The 19,959-nt window shown below is 52.9% G+C and overlaps 2 protein-coding genes across 5 annotated transcripts; one reads left to right on the forward strand and one right to left on the reverse strand.

The window, feature by feature from the left end:
- Positions 1 to 5,607: 5,607 nt before the first annotated feature.
- SERPINH1 (serpin family H member 1) lies at positions 5,608 to 11,789 on the forward strand. 4 transcript variants are annotated; one of them, XM_084224307.1, is made up of 6 exons: positions 5,622 to 5,729; positions 6,637 to 6,680; positions 8,278 to 8,885; positions 9,120 to 9,218; positions 9,578 to 9,810; positions 9,963 to 11,789. In XM_084224307.1, the coding sequence occupies exons 3-6, from the start codon at positions 8,303 to 8,305 to the stop codon at positions 10,263 to 10,265; spliced, it is 1,218 nt and encodes a 405-aa protein (XP_084080433.1). In that variant the 5' UTR covers positions 5,622 to 5,729; positions 6,637 to 6,680; positions 8,278 to 8,302; the 3' UTR covers positions 10,266 to 11,789. The 4 variants fall into 4 exon arrangements, with proteins under 4 accessions (XP_084080432.1, XP_084080435.1, XP_084080433.1 ...); XM_084224308.1 differs by having other exon boundaries at positions 5,630 to 5,729; positions 8,275 to 8,885; XM_084224306.1 differs by lacking the exon at positions 6,637 to 6,680 and having other exon boundaries at positions 5,608 to 5,729.
- Positions 11,790 to 14,215: 2,426 nt separating this feature from the next.
- RPS3 (ribosomal protein S3) lies at positions 14,216 to 18,960 on the reverse strand. The gene is made up of 7 exons (XM_084226310.1): positions 18,890 to 18,960; positions 17,986 to 18,116; positions 17,785 to 17,878; positions 16,971 to 17,065; positions 16,250 to 16,437; positions 14,929 to 15,125; positions 14,216 to 14,280 (listed from the first exon to the last, which is right to left on the reverse strand). The coding sequence occupies exons 1-6, from the start codon at positions 18,917 to 18,919 to the stop codon at positions 14,932 to 14,934; spliced, it is 732 nt and encodes a 243-aa protein (XP_084082436.1). The 5' UTR covers positions 18,920 to 18,960; the 3' UTR covers positions 14,216 to 14,280; positions 14,929 to 14,931.
- Between the last annotated feature and the right edge of the window lie 999 nt (positions 18,961 to 19,959).

Consider the following 19,959-nt stretch of genomic DNA (forward strand, 5'->3'; position numbering starts at 1 on the left):
ATTTATCTCTGAGGTGGGTGCATTTTGTCATCCCAAGCAAAGTTGCTCAGATCTGGACACAAACTGGTTTGGTCCCACTAGATCAGCATAACATCCCCAGGGTTGGGGCAGCCATGGCCCTTGGAAACTGGGGAAGGATGAAACCCCTTTTCCTGTTTGGTTTTTACACTAAAGCAGAGATTTTAGATTAGATCTTGGGAAGGAATTGTTCCCTGGGAGGGTGGGGAGGCCCTGGCACAGGGTGCCCAGAGAAGCTGCGGCTGCTTCTGAATCCCTGGAAGTGTCCAAGGTCAGGATGGATGGGGCTTGGAGCAGCCTGGGACAGTGGCAGCTGTCCCTGCCCATGGCAGGGGTGGCACTGGATGGGCTTTAATATTACTTCCAACCCAAACCAGTCTGATATCCTGATTCCTGCTGTATCTCTCTGGGCAGCTTTTGTGCTGCCTCTGCAAGAGCAGAAGAGACGAAGAGGCTGCCAAGGCCCCTCCTAGGCATCCCTTTGCTTACACATCCTCAGCACTTGGCTGAGGAGGAGGAGGAGGAGTGCACACGCTGTTTGTTCCTGCTGGGCCACTGCCCAGCGCTGAGCCCAGTGTGTCCTTCCTGGGATTCATCCCTCCCCTCCTCCTTTCCTGCCTTCAAACTGGTGCACCAACCCCCCAGAGCCCCAGCCCTGTCCTGCACTCAGCCCCCTCCTTCCTCTGCCATCAACAGTGGCAGTTTTACCACTTGGCTTGTTGGGAATCCGATTTCCAACAAGGAAAAGACTTTTAGGGACAGCAGTAGGAGTGGGGAGACAGTCAGTTGTGTGACACACTTGCACACAGAGCACAGGCTAGGCCCACCCCCCTCCAGCCCTGAGCAGTGCTGTGCTGGAAGCAGAAGATTGGCTGCTGAGGATCCTTCTGCAAGCCAGGCTCGGGTTTAGGGGCGGTTCTGTTCCCTCAGCTGGCTCCAGAATAAACTGTTTCCTTTTACATCCCGGTTTCCTGACGGTTGGGAGCGTGTGGGGCTGAGCCTCCTCTCAGCTTCCACCAAATGTGAAGGCAGGCAGAGCTCACACCTTTCACATTCCCATATGCTCCTGGAAAATGCCAGGAAGAGAAGAGGGAGAGTTCCTTGCAGCTTTTAACAAGAGAGATGCCCCACCACAGGTCCACTCTATGCAGAGCAGATCGAACACCTGAGCCTTCTCTGCTTGTGTTTTGTAATAAAGGGTGAAAACCTGGAATTGGACATTCCTTGCTGCCTGTTTCCAGTGAGAAAACTGATGTTGCAGCATCCCAAAGCCCTGGTGCTCTCACATCCTGTCCTTGAGATGGCCCCTGCACCCATGGGGCTGTTGTGGCTGACAAACCAAGCACTTGCTTTTCCTTTTGGCTGCTTTTTGGGAGGCAGTCCCAGTCACTGTGAGGCAGAAGGGAGAGGGTAAGGAGTGCACATCACCAGTGCTCATCTTAGAATCACAGAGTTTAAGGTTGGAAGAGTCATCTAGGACCATGGAGCCCAAACATTAGCCTGGAAAGGGCATCCTGGAGCCCTCTTGGCTTGCCACAACTCCACACCAGCGCTCCTGGATCAGTGCAGGAACAGCTCAGGACCCCACAGCCCCATGGGTCCTCCCAAAGGATTGCAAATCCCTGCTGCCACATCCACAAGGACTCCATCACCTCCTGCCAAAGCCCAGCCCCAGGAAGGTGTGGGATGCAGGGGCTTGCAACCCAACCTGCCACCACCTGTGCTGGCCCTCTGCTGAGGCCACACAGATGTCATTCTTTCCACCCAAAAGCACCAGAGGAATTCGGCCCCCCTGCCTCGCTGTGTTGGCAGGAAACCCTGTGGATTTTGAACTTTTCTCTGGGAGTATTAAACAGGGATTACAAACTGGGATCAAGGGAATCTCTCTCTGCTGTGCCCTGTGGGAAAGCTGCAGCTGCAGCCTCTGCAGCCTGTCCTCCCTGGTTTGTGCACTGTGACATACCTGGATGATGCCATGGATGGGGAATTTGCTCCACGGTAATCAGGTCTTTTCCTCTTCCTTTTCCTCCTCCAGCACACCTGCTAAGGAAGCAGAAGGAGATCAGTGCTTTGCAGAGGATCCACAGAATTTGCCCCTTGAGGACATGTAAACCCAGTGAGCTCCCTGGAAGCCTGGAGCTGGCATGGCCAGCTCTGGCACAGCAGGCTGGCACAGGAGTTTGGCTCTCACTGCTGCACTCCAGACAGGCCAGGGCACGGATCCCCGGGATGCGGCTTTCAGCTCCACTGCCATCCTTTGTGCGCTGTCTGCTCACACAAAGCTGGGCCCTCCCAGCTCCAGCCAGGCCAGAGCTGGGCATGGCTGAGAGCCAGAGAGGGGGAGAAGGGCTGGGAACCCAGTGCAGGGCACTGCTGGCAGCAAAGCCACGGCTCCACGGTGCCTGGGGCTGCATGAGTGAGCTCACAGTGCCAAAGGAGGGCGTGCAGGGAGGAAATTAAAAGTGCTGAACCCAAACTTGTCCTTGAGCTGAGCCAGGAAGCAGAATTCCCCCAAAATATTTGTATGTGAGGACCTGGAGGAGCAGTCAAGTCCTGATTAGCTCTAGAGCAAGAGAGGGATCCAGGGAGAGCTCAGAGCCCCTTCCACTGCCTAAAGGGGGCTCCTGAAAAAGAGGGATTTTTAATAAGGGCAGAAAGTGAGAGGACAAGGGGGAATGGCTTCCCACTGCCAGAGGACAGGGTTAGAGGGGATATTGGGAAGGAATTGTTCCCTGTGTGGGTGGTGACACCCTGGCTCAGGGTGCCCAGAGAGGCTGTGGGTGCCCCTGGATCCATGGAAATGCCAAAGGCCAGGTTGGATGGGGCTTGGAGCAAGGTGGGACAGTGGAAGGTGTCCCTGCCCATGGGGTTATTTTAAGGCTCCTCAGTGCTGGCTCCCAGCATCCCTGCTGGGAGCCAGCAAAGCTGCCAGAGTTTATATTTAAAAAGTCCTGTCCAAAGAGCACACAGCATCTGCTTTCCTAGAAATGAACCACTCCTTCAATAGATAATCAAGTGAATTAGTAACACTGCTTGAAACAAGAAGCCAAACAACCAGGACAGCATCAATATGGATGTTTCATGGCTGGGCACTGATTGTTTCCCACAGAACTGGACTCCTGGTACTGTTGGATTTCACTGTTCTCCATCCCAGCATTTCCAAGCACTGCAACAACAGCCTGGAAATCTCCCTCTGCTTTGGGGTGTAGGATCACACCCAGGTCACAAAAACTTTGGGTGGATTTTAATTTAAGGCTCAGTGCATCTGCACTGCCCTAAACCCACAAAGTCAACCCATGCTGGAAATAACTCCAGACAAAAGAATCTCAAGCTCTGCCCTGCGCAAGTGCGGTTTGGAGGGGAGGAGCTGGCCTGGAGGGGAGGATGTGTCCCTCTGGCAGCTGGAACCGCTCATTACATGAGCAGGGGAGACGGAAGACGGCAACTCCCAGTTTGGCTCCCCCTTCCCAGTCCCCATCCCACCGCTGGAGGAGCTCCTACGTGGCACTGTGGGGGCTGGGAGCGCCTCTGCACAGCCCGACCCGCTTGGAATCGCTGGAGAGCAGCAGGAATCCTCCCCAGCAATGCAGATCAGCCTGATTCCCAGAACTCTGGCCCTGGACAAAACTGTTCACAGTCAGGATGAAGCTGTTTGCTGACATTTTGGTAGAACTGACTCATTTTCTGTGTATTCACATCCTAAAGCTCTGCAAGGGTTTTTTGTGGCTCTTACCAGGTTGTGTTGGAGAGATAGCAGGAACAGATTGAAATACACACTTAAAAATCAGGAAGAATGTGAAATATCTTTATGCTGCCAGCCCTCAAACACAACTATTTGCATTTTACTCCAAATTCATGTTATTGAGGCAAAGCCATTTCAAAGGACCAAAGCACAGAGCCCCCAGAGTGTCAAAGGACTTTGGTGCTGGGAGGCAGTGATAGAAATCAAGATAAAAAGTGTAAGAGTTTATTTTAAATTTCACTCGGAAGGTGAAAAAACCTTACATGGGAAGTAATTACAGAGCAGGGTTTGAAGGTGGAGCAATTCAGAATTTGGCAGAGAAAAGCAGCTGATGGTGGAAGTTTAAAGGAGCTTTTCTCATTTCTCAGCTGGCACATGTTGCTGGTACAGACCATGAACATTTACCTTGGTATCAATGGTTTGATATCAGCAATTCATTTTTAATAAAGCCAAAATTGTGCTATAAAAACTCTGGGACCCCACTGTTGATCATTTATGCAGACATAAAACAAAGCTAACTGCACCAAAAGACACTAGTGTACCAAAATCTGTTGCTTAAGGTGTTCCAAAGCTCTTTTTCCCACTGAATCTCTCCCTGAAGGGACCAGATTTCTAAACATCACTGAGCACCAGGTTTGTTGCAGCTGATGGAGACTTTTTTTTTACAGGGAGGTCTCAAAGATCTCCCCTTGTTTGAGATGAGAAGTATCTACTCACATGGCACCATCTAAACAGGTCAGATGGAAGAAAAATGTCACCTTTTGATGCTACCTTCTAGAATAGGTGGGCTGTGAAGGGGAATGGAATGGTGATTCCAAAGCAAGATGCTTCCAAGAAAACAAGCAGACTATTCAAAGCCAGAAGGAAAAATCAGATGCTGTTTGCTAGTACAGCAACAGGAGGCTGAGACATGCTGAGATTCCCATCTTCAGAGGGAAGCAAAAAAGCTTGGCAGAGGCAAAATTAGGGGCAAAAATGAAATTACAGTGTGATTAAAAGGGAGACATAGACATCAGTTAAAGAACACAAGGATGCAGCATCTTTCTGCTGATGTAACCATCCATGAGGGGGGTGGTACCTCAAATATCCCTCCGTCCCAGACTGCCATGAAAACAATCCTGTGCTGTCCTAAAACACACCAGGGTTGAATCCCAGCTTCAACACTTGTGACTCAGCAGAAACCTCTCCATGGCACAGCTTCTCTGGGCACCCTGTGCCAGGGCTTCCCCACCCTCCCAGCCAGGAATTCCTTCCCAATATCCCATGTGTCCCTCCCTCTGGCAGTGGGAAGCTATTCCCTGTGTCCTGTCCCTCCATCTGTTGTCTCAAGTCCTTCTCCAGCTCTCCTGGAGCCCCTTTAGGTCCTGGAAGGGGCTCTGAGCTCTCCCTGGAACTTTCTCTTCTCTCTTGAGGTCACATTTCAGGATGGGGCAAGTGTTAAACACTGGGAGCCTGTGACTGCTCCAGTTGTGGCTGAAGCCCTTTGCCTCACCCCTGACCTCATATAGAGGGTGACGGCCCAGAAACAAACAAATAAATACATCACTACCTTCCTTTGGAGCCAACAACCATCCCGCTGCAGGAGACGCCAGGGGCAGGGAGAGGATGGAAATAAGATGGACCCGAGCCCTGTAAGAAGGCAAAAGCTCAGTTTGGGCAGGGAATAACTGTCCACGTTCCTGCAGGAGGCCAGGCTGGGCTCAGGCAGGGGACAGGCAGGGCATGAGGAGGGAAGGCGCATCCCCCATCCATCCTGACCCCCCTTCGGCGGCGCGGGGCCGGCATTCCCTGCCATTGGCGGCGGGCCGGGAGAGAGCCGGGACGGATCCTCCCCTTCCTCTCCCTCCCCAGCATTTTTGAGAGGGTTTTCCCAAGTTTCCAGAAGTTTCTCCCCGGCCCCTTATATACCCCCTCCGCAGGACCGGGAGGTGCACAGGGAGCCGAGCAAAGCCGTGTCCCGACCCCGCAGGTAAGGGGGGGGACCCGGGAGACCCCGGGCTGGCAGGGTGGAGACCGAGCTGAGACTGCAGCAGGGTGAGGGGGGATTTTGGGGTCCTGCAGCCTCCTGGGTGGCAAAAAAAAATCGGGGGGAGGTTTACGGCGTGGGACAAGGGGGTGTGGGGGGGTAGGCTGCAGTGGGGGGGGTGGATAGGGGCACAGACTGTCCCGTGAGCTGGCTCTGGGTTTTTGAGGAAAAGCATTAAAAAATCCCCCAATCGCCCCCAGTTTGCAAGAGGTGGTCGCAGTGAATCTGCGAGAAAAGTTTTCAGAGAATGACAAAAAAGAAAAGGGGGATAAGGGAAGCTTTAGCTTGGTGCGGGTGAAATCCTCCAGCCCTGCTCTGGCTCAGCCTGGGAGCCTGCAGGACCCTGGGCACCATCCCAGCGCAGAGCTCTCCCTGCAGCCTCCTGCCACAGCACGGCCCGACCCTGCTTCTGCTGCCCTAACCAAACGTTACATCCCTCTGGCGACACGGAAATGGCCTTTGCCTGCAGTCCTGTGCCCTGCAGCTCTGCTCTGCTCCTGGGAGAAGTCACATCCCGCCAGGAAAGAGGGTCCCGGCAGCCCCAGGGAAGGCTGAGGAATGCCACGCTGGCACTGGGCGTCCCCTCGCTGTGGGAGCACAGGAGAGGATGGTGCTGGCTGTGCATTCCCCACATTCCCTCCATTTTCACCACGGGCTCTGAATTCACCCATAATCGCTGCCGTAATCCAAGAATGGGCAAAATTTCTCCATCTCGGGCTGTGTGACTCAGCAGAGCCCAAATCTGCCACCCGGCCCTGAAGTAATGAACCTTTTTTTAAGCTGAGGATGAAGCCGTGCAGGCCACCCCCTGCTCACAAGAGAACTACTCCATGTATCTGTTTTCTTTCAGAAAGAAAAAGGCAAACGTTGACCTCACTATGAAACAGTTTCAAGGTATCCTTAGAAATAAACGGGGAAATAGAAAACCAGAAGGAGCCTCCTCACACTTCCAGTGTTTGTCACCCTGGCTGCACTTTAAAAAGAGCGTTGAGGGCAGTTTGGAGCCTGTTGCACAAATCTTTGCTCTTGGGGCAGGCAGGATGGCTCCTCCCTTTAACAGCAGCCTTGCTCCCATAAAGGATTTTAGGTTGTAATTCCCACTCTGGCAAAGGGTCCCTGGTGGAACTGCGCACTCTCCTCGCCTGGGGCTACGTGCTGCGTGTTTCCTTCCATGAGTAATCCCAGCGGGCCCTTCGCTTCCTGCTGGGAACGCTTTAACCCTGCTGCAGCCTTTCCCTGCCTCCCCACGCCAGGGACAGCCCCTGAGGCTGGGCAGGAGCAGGGTGGGAGGAGAGGACCACCAAGGAACAGAACTGCAGTGTAGTGAAGCAGTTCCTGTGGAGGAGAAAGTCCCCAAAAGCGGGAGGGGGAATTTGCCAGCAGGAAGGTTTGCTGAGGGAAGGCAGGAGGGAGGGGAGGCGTGGGGCCAGGTGGGATGAGCCCCAAAGGGCTTCCAGGCACTTGGGACTGCTCAGTCTGCACACGGACCAGAGCTGGGGGCTCAGAGCCCTTGCTGGGGTGGGCTCACCTGCGTTGGAATGAGATCCACGCACCTCAGGCACGAACTGAAGGCTCTGCTAGGGAAAATGAGGCTCCCCCACCTCCCTCTGCCCCGATACCTCCCCAGCAGGGATGGACAGACAAACCAAAGCCGAGCAGAGCAGCTCAGACAGTGCAGGATCTTCTCCAGGGCTGCCTCTGGCTTTCCTTGGTGGAAGCTCACGTGCTCCATCTAGTGCCAAGGAACCGGAGGGTTTGGGGCCCAGGCCGGGGTCCCCAAAGAGGACAGTCCTTGCCATGCACTGCCTGCAACAGCCCTTGGATCAAGGAGCAGCACAAAAATTTTTCAGCTTTTCCTGATCAGGGCAGAGGTTTCTTCTGCTCTTGGGACAGAATCATGGAATGGCTGGGTTGGGAGGGACCTTAAAGACTACCTTTTCCCCCCACGTGCTATGGGCAGCAAGGACACCTTCCCCCATCCCAGGCTGCTCCAAGCCCCATCCAACCTGGCCTTGGACACTTCCAGGGATCCAGGGACAGCCACAGCTTTTCTGGGCACCCTATGCCAGGGCCTCACCAACCTCACAGGGAAGAATTTCTTACTAATGTCCAATCTAAATCTGTCTTCTTTCACTTCAAAGCCATTCCCCCTTGCCCTGTGAAGATCACATAAGAAATACCTGTTGCTTACATTCCCTGACCCTTCCTTAAACCATTCACTGTACATTAACACTGGAATATAGGGAAACTGCTTAGGAAGGAAGCTTTCACTCCAAATGCACAGGCTCTGCTTGCCAGGGTGCAGCCTGCACTCCTGAAGATTAATTGCTGCTCAGGGTGGACTTGGGATGGTCGCACCCCAATGAAGCGTTGGGGCAATGCCACCGTCACTGGAACCAAGGAGTGGGTTTCTCTGGAAGAGCCCCTGGGATCTCTGGATGCTCCAGGAAGGCTCTGGCTCGTGCTGACGATGCATTTTCTTGCCTAGCAGGGAGGCGCTGGGTGCTGCCGAAGCCATGTGGATTATCGTGGGGCTGGCCCTGCTGGGCCTCGCTGCGGCCGTGCCCTCGGAGGACAGGAAGCTGAGCGACAAGGCCACCACGCTGGCCGAGCGCAGCACCACGCTGGCCTTCAACCTCTACCACGCCATGGCCAAAGACAAGGACATGGAGAACATCCTGCTGTCCCCCGTGGTCGTGGCCTCGTCCCTGGGGCTCGTGTCGCTGGGGGGCAAGGCCACGACGGCCTCGCAGGCCAAGGCGGTGCTGAGCGCGGACAAGCTGAACGACGAGTACGTGCACAGCGGGCTGGCCGAGCTCCTCAGCGAGGTCAGCAACAGCACCGCCCGCAACGTCACCTGGAAGATCGGCAACCGCCTCTACGGCCCCGCCTCCATCACCTTCACCGAGGACTTCGTCAAGAACAGCAAGAAGCACTACAACTACGAGCACTCCAAGATCAACTTCCGAGACAAGAGGAGCGCCCTCAAGTCCATCAACGAGTGGGCAGCACAGACCACGGATGGGAAACTCCCCGAGGTCACCAAAGACGTGGAGAAAACTGACGGGGCGCTCATTGTCAACGCCATGTTCTTCAAGCGTAAGTTCCACCTTCAGTTCTTGGTATGAGTGACCCAAAACCTGCCCTGAGCCAACAAAGAATCATGGAATGGTTTGGGTTGGGAGGGGCCTTAAAGATCATCCACCAGCCCCAAGGGAAGGTGGACAAATCCTAGGTCCACTGGAGGCAGGTCTTTGTCAGTAGTTGGGAACTGTGCATGGACTTAATGCCCATTCCATTTTCTTACAAGGTGTGTTTCTCTCTCTCCTGCAGCTCACTGGGATGAGAAGTTCCATCATAAGATGGTAGACAACCGTGGCTTCATGGTGACCCGTTCCTACACCGTGGGCGTGCCCATGATGCACCGCACAGGTGAGTGGGAAATCTCCTGCTCCACCAGCTGGAGTTAGGGTCACTCTTCTCCCTTACCCAGATTTCCACCAGGTGCTTCCAAAATTGTTTTGCCTCATGAAAGAGAACAAAGCAGGGAAGTGTTTGTTCTACTGACTCAGTCTCCCTGTGAGCAGAGAGAATCCATGTTTACTATGAGCTGCTTGGCTGTTGGGAACAAATCCTGGCACATTACACATATGAGAGCCACAGCCAACTCCAATAATGCTGGGCCACTTCCCAAAAGGATGTCCAGACTTACTTCCCTTCCTGGTCAAGGAAAAATCCAGGCTGAATTCACTTTGCTCCACATCTCACTGCTCCCTTCTTCTGGTTTCAAGGTCTCTACAATTACTACGATGATGAGGCAGAGAAGCTCCAGGTGGTAGAGATGCCACTGGCTCACAAGCTCTCCAGCATGATCTTCATCATGCCAAACCACGTGGAGCCTCTGGAGAGAGTGGAGAAACTGCTGAACAAGGAGCAGCTCAAGACGTGGACTAGCAAGATGAAGAAGAGATCAGTGGCCATCTCGCTGCCAAAAGTCGTCCTGGAAGTCAGCCATGACCTGCAGGTAAAGGAGGTCCTCAAACAGCTGGGCCTTATTACAGTTCTTTGGGATGGGGGAAAGACAGTGGGATGGTGGGTTATCCATGCCTGCTGCCCCTCTTTCCTCTTGCACTGCGTCATCTCCGGGAGGGTTGCTGACCTCTTGTCTCCTCCTAGAAACACCTGGGTGGTCTGGGCCTGACAGAAGCCATTGACAAAACCAAGGCTGACTTGTCCAAGATCTCTGGCAAGAAAGACCTTTACCTGTCCAACGTGTTCCACGCCGCGGCTCTGGAGTGGGACACGGAAGGGAACCCCTACGACGCCGACATCTATGGCAGAGAGGAGATGAGGAACCCCAAACTCTTCTACGCTGACCACCCCTTCATCTTCATGATCAAGGACACTAAAACCAACTCCATCCTCTTCATCGGCAGGCTCGTGAGGCCCAAAGGCGACAAGATGCGCGACGAGTTGTAGTCGGGTTTGTTTTGGTTGGGTTGTTTTTTCCCAGAGCTTTGGTTTGTGTGTGTTTTTAGGGGGGCATTTTGACAAATGGGAAACACTATTTTGTATCCTTCTCGAACCATGGGTGCTATTCAGACCAGGGTGCATTGTGAGGAGAAAGCAGCGTACACTTTACCTCACCCCACAATCCAGATTGCACAAACCCACCTCCAGAGAGGAGCAGGGGAGCCTGGCACCAGAGGGTCACCGGGAGTCAGCTGAGGTGGCCAGGTTGAAGCCGAGCTCCTCCCTGCACTGGTTAAGCCTCCTGCTCAGCTCCTTGCTGCTCCACCAGCCCTGCCAAGGCACCACCCTCCCATCCCAAACGCTTCCATCCCATTGCACGCTTACTGCCGCTGCTTTTCTCCCGCTTGGGTGCCCTGCGGCACATCTCCAGAGCTGCTCCCGCTTCTCTCTTCTCTCTCCAGGGGTGTGTAACAGAGCTCCAAGGGCCAGCTGTGCAGTCCAGCCCCTGCAGGGCCCTGGAGCAGAGCAGGAGGCAGCACAGGAGAACCGAGATTGTAAGAAGTTGTGCCCTTCTGTCCTGCCTAACCCTCTGCTCTGTGCTCAATGCTTCAACCACAAGAGCTCCTTAGGAGAGCATCAAAGCCAAGAGCAGCTTGGATCAACACTTTATGGAGAACTAAGGGGCTTTGGGATGTCAGGAGAGCTCAAAGCACAGCTTGGGTTCCTAGAAAGAGTAACCTGAGGCTCCTTAACACTCTACCCCTTGGGATCACTGAGGGGCCAACAGCTGTAATTAAACAGGCAGTTGTACCAGGCAGGGAACTCACTTCTCTTGGAAATGCTCTGCATCAGCCTGAAGGGCTGGCAAAGACTCCATTCCCACTTCCAGGGCTCTCCCAGAGCTGGTTCCAATCAGCTCCCTGTGGAGCTGACCCAAGGCACTCCTGGCTGGCTTCTCGCAGGGAGGTGGGATCAGGGTCACCTCCACTTTCTTGCTTAATTAAACACAAAGCTTTAAAGCTGCCATTACCTGACTTCCTAATTATGCTCTGCTGAAGCTCCATGGTACTTTAGCTCCCTGTCTGCTGACCTGGATAAGGGGACCCTGAAAAACAAAGGTATTTATAGTTATATTTATGTCTGATAATTAGCAGGTTTCACAGCCTGATCCAGGCTATTCCTAGCTTCTCTTCAAGGAATATCATCAGGTCAGTACTATTTAAAGGAGCTGATGTTATCCCAGGAGCATTGCAGCACTTGCCACGCACTGAGAGACACCACAAGGCAAACACTGAGATTATGGAAATGAGGGAAATCCATGCATCCCAATGGAATTGCCAGTTCCCTGAAACGAGCATGGAGCACCTACATGGCTTTGCTTTATCTCCCTGCCAATTTTCCCTGCTGCCATAGAAGCCCAATACTGCATATTCCCAGGTGCTGGGAGGCAGGAGGCAATGCCAGGTGTGTCCCCAAATGTGGGACACTTCCAGGTGATGCAGTGCACTGAACCCACACACAGAACATTCTGGAGGCTGGGCTGGGGGGTGGAAGGGGTGGGCAAGGCAAGAACACACTGTGGGATATTGTGAATAATTTGCATCATGTGGATGCAGGTGTCTGATGGCTTTTATTGTCTGTTCTTGTACCACACAGTGACAATTGTGTAATTTTGCAATAAAACTTTTTCAATGAATCCCTGGTAGCTGGAATCCCTTGTAGAGCAAAATAAACTTAGGGAGGTTCCTTGCAATCCTTAAATCCAAGACACCCTGAAGTGGCAACTATGGACAAAAATTACTCAATGCACAAGATGAATTCCTATAGCACATCAGTTATGAGAAAGGAATGCTCTTAGCACATTTTCCCTTCACTATTTCCTTCTGAAACTGCAAATATCCAACAGCTTAAATACTCCACAGGTAAAGGACCAACTGCCCTGTCTTGCTGGGCCACTCAGCAGAATAAAAACTGAGCTGTCAGCCACAGGGACCAGCCCTCCTGACCCTCCAAGCCAAAGCTCCTCTAGCTGGGACCCACTCTGGGGAAACAGGGGAAAAAACTGCAAAAAAGATACCTTTCCCAGGTGGAAAATCCAGCATTGGCAGACCCTGCTAATCCATGTTCTCCCACTGCTGGCAAGGGATGAACCTTCTGCCACTCACTCTTAAGCAAAACTAAAGGCACGGACATGTCCCCTTTTCCTGGGGAAGCACACACCTCCCCGTGCAGCTCCTCCCACACTGGAAAAGCACCACAGGCTTCCTAATTTTCACTAAATTGGAATTACTGAAGCCACCTCCAGCACCAACCACAGCAGGAACACATCGACCTGGAATAGCAATATTGAAACGAAGTTAAAAGCTTTCCAGAGCTCCTGAGTTCATCCTACCCCCAGCTCATCTTCCAGGGCTTCTGTCCAAGGGAAGCACCCATAAGACACAGGGAACTGAATGAGTTCCCTCCTCTTTTGGAGTTTCTTTAAACAGCTCAGAGGGGTGGTAATTCCAGCCAAGACACTTGGAAAAGGTGTTCAGCTCACACTTGCAGCCACAGCTTCTCTGGGTACCCTGTGCCAGGGCCTAACCCTTCTCACAGGGAACAAACAATTCCTTCCCAGTATCCTATCCATGCCTGCCCTCTGGCAGTGGGAGCCATTCCCTGTGTCCAGCCCCTCCATCCCTTGTCCCCAGACCCTCTCCAGCTCTCCTGGAGCCCCTTCAGGCCCTGCAAGGGGCTCTGAGCTCTCCCTAGAGCTCTCTCTTCCCCATTACTTGCATAGCTCTTGACTCTACCAGTAATCAGCACTGTGAAATTAACAGGGTAATGACCAGGTTGGAGAGCTTTTAATCCAGAAGAAGTGGAACAATCTCCCAGAAATCCAGCCCTCCCTGGGAGGCAGCAGGAGAGATTTCTAACCATCACCATCCACCACATAGTGTGTTCAAGAATTTAGAGACAATGTGCAAAACCAGGTGTGACTTTTATTGCTTCAGATCTCCCCACTTTCACACATTTCCAGCTCCTACGATCTGACAGAGCTGCGTTGTCATATTTTATATTTTCAGATTATTTCCACATTCAAATTTGTATAAAAATTAATGTTGGCATTAGTCTAATATTTATATTAACTATTTAAATCTTTGCTCTGAATGGTTCACACAGAAACCTGAAATCACTGACACTCTTAAGAAGGCACATCTTGTTTCTGAAACTCAACCAGACTCCAGAGGTTCCAGTCTGGAACACCTGGAGTTCCACACTCCAGGTGTGCCAGAGAAGCTGGGAACAGCAAGGCAAAGGCTCCCTAGACAAACCAGTTCAAAATTCCAGTTCCTAAGTTGACTGCCTAATTCCTGCAGAGCAACCTCTTAAAAACAGAAATGTGGATGTGAAAGCTATTCCTCAACAACAAACAGGCTTTGAATTCCTTAAAATCTAAACTCCTTGATCCTGCACATACATTATCTCCTATGAGGTGCCTCTCTTCCCATTCCTGCACCAAACTTCCACCACATACTCCCACCTTGCAGGTTAGGACAGAAGGTTTGAAATCCCGAGTGTCACTTTTGCTCTCACCCCACAAATCCACACCCAGAGTTGCCTACCCCTAACAGGAGCTGCACTGGCCTGGATACTGCCAGAAAAGCTCCCCCTTCTGGAAACACTGGATAAGGGCCCGGGATGGAGGGAACAGTCACCAGTACTCCATGGAGTGTGTGTAACTCATGACCCTCTCAACACAGGATTGCTGCTCCAGCTCTATCTATCACAGGTATCAGTGCTTTATGCCCACTTTCTTTGGATCAGGATCTGGTGACGGTCACTCCAGACAGGGAACACAGCAACAGAATTCCTTCCACACCAAAGGTGGGAGCAAGGTCTTCCTGGAGTACATCTTGAGAAAATAAAAAGAAAACAAAAAAAAAAGAAAAAGCACCTTCACAAACACTGCCTTTTGTGATTTTATTAAGAGATGTTTTCAGGACAGACAAGCTTCTGGTTGCAGACGTTACAAACCCTACAACGAGAAACAAAATACTCAGTGAGCTGGGAGCAAACTCTCTTCCATAACCATCATCCTATCCCAAACAAAGAACAAACCAAACTTTCCAATTCAACTGCATTTCTCATTTCCTGCTTCTTGGCCAATTTTCCCCATTTTTCTCACTGAGGCAGATCTTGCAAGATTCTGTGATAAGACTTCAAACTGTGGTAACTTCCTTACAAAAGCAGCCTAGAAATTGCTCTCACGTGGCTTTTAAGACTATCCCAAACTGGATCCTGGGGCAGGACAGAATGGACATGTGAGGAATATATTCTCTATGCTGACAGCTGCACACTGGTACAACACCAACACATCCAAGGCACCCAACCCAAGCCTCTCCAACTGCAATAATCCAAGGCCTCCAAATCCATGCTTGTATAGCAACATGGAACAAGACAGGTGGACAGAACCATCATCTCATCTCCAGAGGCGTGTTCTGAGCTGCATTGACACACGTCTTGAACTCTGTCCCCTTCACCCAGTGCAATGCTCAAGTCCAACCCTGGTCCACAACACAGCAGCTTGTCTTGCTGAAATCCCATCTTCGTGGTTTTGGTGGCCTGAAACCTTTTCTACACGGATCCTCAGCACACCTCCCTCCCACTGCCCCCAGGCACTTACCTCTCAGGCAGTGGGCACTGGCTGAGGCATGGCTGGCTGCTCTGGTTTGCCACCTTTCTGCTCTGAAATAGGGGTGGTGGGCAAAATCTCTTCTTTGGGTTCCACGATGCTGACGTGGTCTGGCAGAGGCTTTTTGGGGCCAATTTTTCCACTGGGGTCCCAAGGCAACATAATCTTTACTTTGATTCCCAGTACTCCTACAGAGAGCGACAGGACCAGGAAGACACAAAACAGATCAAGAGATGAGCACCATGGTTACAAAATATCTCTCTGCACATGGAAGATCTGTTGACAACACTGTAACACACACATGCTACAGCTTAAAAATCTAATTACTGTGACTTTATATCAATGTTGCAAATCCAGGCAACTTAGGATATCCAAAGTTATTCAACTCACTCATTCTAAGCCTGGTTTTAATAAGCCCTGTCTTCTTCCTCAGCTAATTTTTCTAGGAAATTGCAATTTTTTTTCTATCCCTTCTCAGACAAATGCCTCTAAATCATCCAATGAGCAGGACACTCTGGCCAAGGCAGCCTCAGCACAGCACCACAGAACGTGGCACAGAGCGGGCTGCAATGACACGAGGATGTCCCTTCTGACTCGTCATCGTATCATCACCGAAGGGAAGGTGGAGAACAGCTCTGGCTGGCTTGGTATCCCTGTACCAGGAGCTCTGCAACTGATTAACCCCAAAGCCAGTTAAGACACACAAATCATTTGTGTTTTACCAGGAGGGAGAACTAGTGAAAGCAGGTTTAGCTGGGAAGACTGTCTGACAACTGTAGCACCCCTGTTCTCTCTGCCCATCCTGAGGAGCCAGGAAAACCAGAATCCCAACTGCCAAGGGCTCTTAAACCCAGGCAACAGGCACTTCATCTGGTAGTTATCACCAGCCTCAGAGGACACAAGTGAGAGTGTCAGGAGAATCAACAGCCGCATTTCTAACTGAAAACATTCAAACCCCATCAGCAGAGAAGTGGATACATGGTATGACCACAGTGCCTGCTGAAGGCCCCTTGGTTTCCCATTCCCAAATGACCTCTACTTTAGATATAATGCTCAAATCCCACAGTGAGAGCTCAGTTACAAAAGCCCAAGAAAACAGGATTTTCAGAGTCTGAACCATCCAGAGCAGCACAACTCAACTACTATGAGATGAGAAGTGCATTAAAACCACGTGAGTTTCAACCCAAGGATACCAGTGGGAAATCTCCAATCTGCGGGAACAGGATGCCAGGAACTGAGATTTTTTTGTCTCTGCAGCTCTAGAGAAGGAACCCAACAAAGCTGCAAAGGGATCTGCACGCCAGGCACTCACCCTGCCGGAGTAGGACGTGACGCACGGCTGTGTCCACGTAGTAATTCACTGGGTCCCCACTGTGGATCATCAAGCCATCCACAAACTTCATGGACTTGGCCCGCTGACCTCGCAGCTTGCCGGACACAACGACCTCACAGCCCTTGGCCCCGCTCTCCATGATGAAGCGGAGGACACCGTAGCAGGCTCTGCAGGGAGAGGACAGCCAAGCCATGAGCCCACTCTGCCAAACCCACAGGGCTCCCTGGAGGAATTTTACCACAGTTCCAAGCTCAGTTTCATGTGTCAGCAGTGCAGCTCCCATCCCTTCTCAGACAAATGCCTCTAGATCATTCACTGGTGACAGGAGGCTGCTGCTGGAGGACCTCACGCAGCGCCACAGAACGTGACACCACGAGGGCACCGCCACCAGAGCCACCCGCTTCTGACTCGTCATCGTCTCATCACTGAGGGGATGAGAGCAGGGCCACTGCCACCTGAGCCACAGCACAGCCACAAGGCCTGAAATGCTGTCTGCCTTGCTCCTCCACCCATTTATTCCCAAAGGAACACATCCAGCTTTATGCCCCACAGACAACATGCAACCAGACAGAATGTTCCAGAAGTAACTGTGAACTGAACGGAAGTTTCAGTGCAGCATTCCGGGTGAAATCCTGGAACTGCAGAGGAGCTGTTTTTTGGGAACAGTACTGGAGTCCCACGGGCAGGCTGCTGTACTCACCTGCGCACAGCCAGCCCTCCCAGGAGCTTGTAGCGCAGGGACTCGGCCTGGGCGATGGCACACAGACCCCTCGTGGCCACCTTCTCGGCGTAGAGCTGCACGGGAGAGAGGCACACTCACAACAGGGCTCCTTTCCACCTCAGTCACAGAACCACAGCGTGCTGTGGCTTGGAAGGTTCATCCACTTCCATCCCTGCCATGGGCAGCGATCCTTCCACTAGACCAGGCTGCTCCAACCTAGCCTTGAACAATTCCATGGATCCAGGGCCAGCCACAGCTTCTCTGGGCACCCTGCAGCAGTTCCTCACCACCCTCACAGTAAAATTAACTTTTACTTCAGCAGAACACAGGAGCTTCATTCTCCTCTATTCCTTACATTCAGTCCCGTTAATCCTTCCACATTTATCCTACAATCCCTTCCCTGTCTGATATGATCCAGCAGCACTAGCCAAGCTGGAAAAAATGAGCACCACCCCAGCACACACATTCCCCCTCCCTCCCTCCCTCATTTGTTTCACAGCAAAATTTCATGGAATAGAACTACAGAATTCTTTGGGTTGCATGGACCCTTTAAAGGACCCTAGTCCAAACTTCCCCTGGGAAAACACCCTTAACATTAATGATAAAGAATAACTGGTGTGAAAACTTCTGTTTCTCAAAGACCCTTCTGCAGCAGAGCAGTTTCTTTGTAATTTATTTTGTATTTCAGTGCAGGAGCATTTTGGAGGCCAAGTAACAGAAGGCCCAAGTCATCCTGAAGCCACCTTTCAGCTGGCACCATGCTGCCACCACCCAGTTCCCGAGGCAGTTTTACCTCCACGCTTCCCTCGGGGAATCCAAACCTCTTCTGCACCACAGCCGTCAACTCCCGGATCCGGCGCCCCTTCTCTCCCAGGACATTCTGAGTTCTGAGGGAAAATAAGCACAGGACAAGTGAGGAAAGTGTCCCCAGGAGTGAGACTGGAGCCATCCCAAAGAGCTTTCAGAGCATCCCAGCTCAGGAAGGCTGAGTTACCTGGTGGCAAGGATGATAATCTCAGTCCTGGTGGGAGTGACCCGGACTTCCACTCCGGAGTATCCATCCTCAGCCAGCTCCCGAGTCAGGAACTCGTTCAGCTCTGCTTTGAAGATGCCATCAGCGACAAACTAAAACACAAATGGACAAAGTCAAGGTCTTGTCACATCCTGAACTGGAATGCAGTTCACCCAAATTCCTCCTGCAGCCTGACAGTCTCTCCTGACAACGTTCCCTTCCTCTGAGAGAGATCACAGAATACTCTCAGTTGGAAGGGACCACAAGGAACACCGAGTCCAACTTTGACACGAACAGCCCAGGGACTGAACGCACAACCTTGACTTTACCATCACCGTGCTCCGCCCAGCTCAGGGTGCAGCAGTGGGGAAAAACGGAACCCCCTTCCCCGAATTTCTCCTAGCAGAAGCCTACACCCAGCACTACCTGACCCACAGCCACTGCCCACGCTGGGATCACAGCTGTCTGCCGGAATTCGAGAGCAATTTAAGGGAAATAACGAGCGGGGTCCCATCCCTTTCCCATCCTCTCAGGAAGCTGTTGCCGAGACTCCTGACAGCCCAAACCTCCCTCGCTGCCCAGGACAGGCAGCGCCCGGTGCCCTCCCGGGGCAGCCACCAGCCGCACACCCTTCCCCCGGAAAGCAAAGGGAAACCCCGCGATTCCCGGCTCCCAGCGCCGCTCCGCACCTCCGCGAGCGGCCACGGGGAAGCGCCCGCTCCATCCCGCCGCCATGTTCCCCGCCGGGCCCCGCGCCGCATCCGCCGCCATCCTCCCCCGTCCGCCGCCGCCGCCCGCCGTGCTCCCGCCCCGCCGGCTGCTGGGGCCGCCGCGGGCGGTGCGGCGGCGCCCCGCGGGCGCGGAGGAGCCGTGCGGCCGCGCTCACCTTGCGCTTCTTGGAGATCTGCACCGCCATGTTGAGCCGGGCCCGGCGGAAAGGAGGGAACGGGCCCCGCGGGCGGCGCTATATCCGCCTTCCGCCGCGCCCCATTGGCTCGCCGCTGGCACGGCGGGCGGCGAGCGGGGCACGACGGGAGATGTAGTCTTTGCCACGCCGCCATGTTGGCGAGGGCTGAGCCGTGCGTACGGCCCAGAGCAGCGTTAAACGGACACGAGAGTCAGCGGGGTGTGAAATAAAAGAGATAAATGATAATTCACCCCGGGATTATACCTGGAGACCTGCTTTGCCCAGGCGTTGCTGTCAGGGGGTGCTCTGCTGTTATCCCAGGAATCACAGCATGGACTGGTTGTGGATGGGAAGTGACCTTAAAGCTGATGCTGTTCCACCCCTGCCATGGGCAGGGACACCTTCCATTGCTCCAAGCCCTGTCCAGCCTGGCCTTGGGCACTGCCAGGGATCCAGGGACAGCCACAGCTGCTCTGGGCACCCTGTGCCAGGGCCTCAGCACCCTCCCAGGGAACAAGTGCTGCCCAAAATCCCATCCAGCCCTGCCCACTGGCAGTGGGGAGCCGTTCCCTGTGTCCTTGTTTTTTAATGGTTTAGGGGTTGTATGGGATTACAAAAATATCGGCAATAATGGACAGAGTTGATGCACGGCCCCTAGGCAGCGGAGATTTAAAGTGCATTTTACCGTGGATATTATTATGGTTTGCAGCTGGACCTGAGGATCTTAAGGGCCTTTTCCAGCCTAAGTGATGCTGTGAAAATGCCCCCAGCAGGAGCAGGAGCAGGAGCAGGAAAGCAGAGGATCCCACTCTGCTCTCGGCCGGGGAAAAGCCTGGATTACCACTAGATGTCAGTGCAGACGGTTTCCAGGCTGGGAAAAACCTCTTGAATGAAGAATAATGAATAAATGAGTCCCCAGGGATCCGCTGATCCAGAACTGGAGGGATGGCAGAGCATCCCATCAAAGGCAGGTGGCGGTGGCGGCGAGGAATTGTGTCCCCTCTGTCACAGACAGCTTTGTCTGGCTCCTGGCGTGCCCAACCCTCCTG

The sequence above is a fragment of the Fringilla coelebs genome, assembly GCF_963513975.1.
Source record: "Fringilla coelebs genome assembly, chromosome: 2".
Classification (NCBI taxonomy): domain Eukaryota; kingdom Metazoa; phylum Chordata; class Aves; order Passeriformes; family Fringillidae; genus Fringilla; species Fringilla coelebs.

Coding starts and splice junctions, on each gene's coding strand:
- SERPINH1 (XM_084224306.1), top strand. CDS start 8,303: ATGTGGATTATCGTGGGGCTGGCCCTGCTGGGCCTCGCTGCGGCCGTG. Junction 8,886..9,119: donor CAACGCCATGTTCTTCAAGC/GTAAGTTCCACC, acceptor TCTCTCCTGCAG/CTCACTGGGATGAGAAGTTC. Junction 9,811..9,962: donor AAGTCAGCCATGACCTGCAG/GTAAAGGAGGTC, acceptor GTCTCCTCCTAG/AAACACCTGGGTGGTCTGGG.
- RPS3 (XM_084226310.1), bottom strand. CDS start 18,919: ATGGCGGTGCAGATCTCCAAGAAGCGCAAG. Junction 18,117..18,889: donor AGATCTCCAAGAAGCGCAAG/GTGAGCGCGGCC, acceptor TTTGTGTTTTAG/TTTGTCGCTGATGGCATCTT. Junction 15,126..16,249: donor TCACGTCCTACTCCGGCAGG/GTGAGTGCCTGG, acceptor CGCTCTCTGTAG/GAGTACTGGGAATCAAAGTA.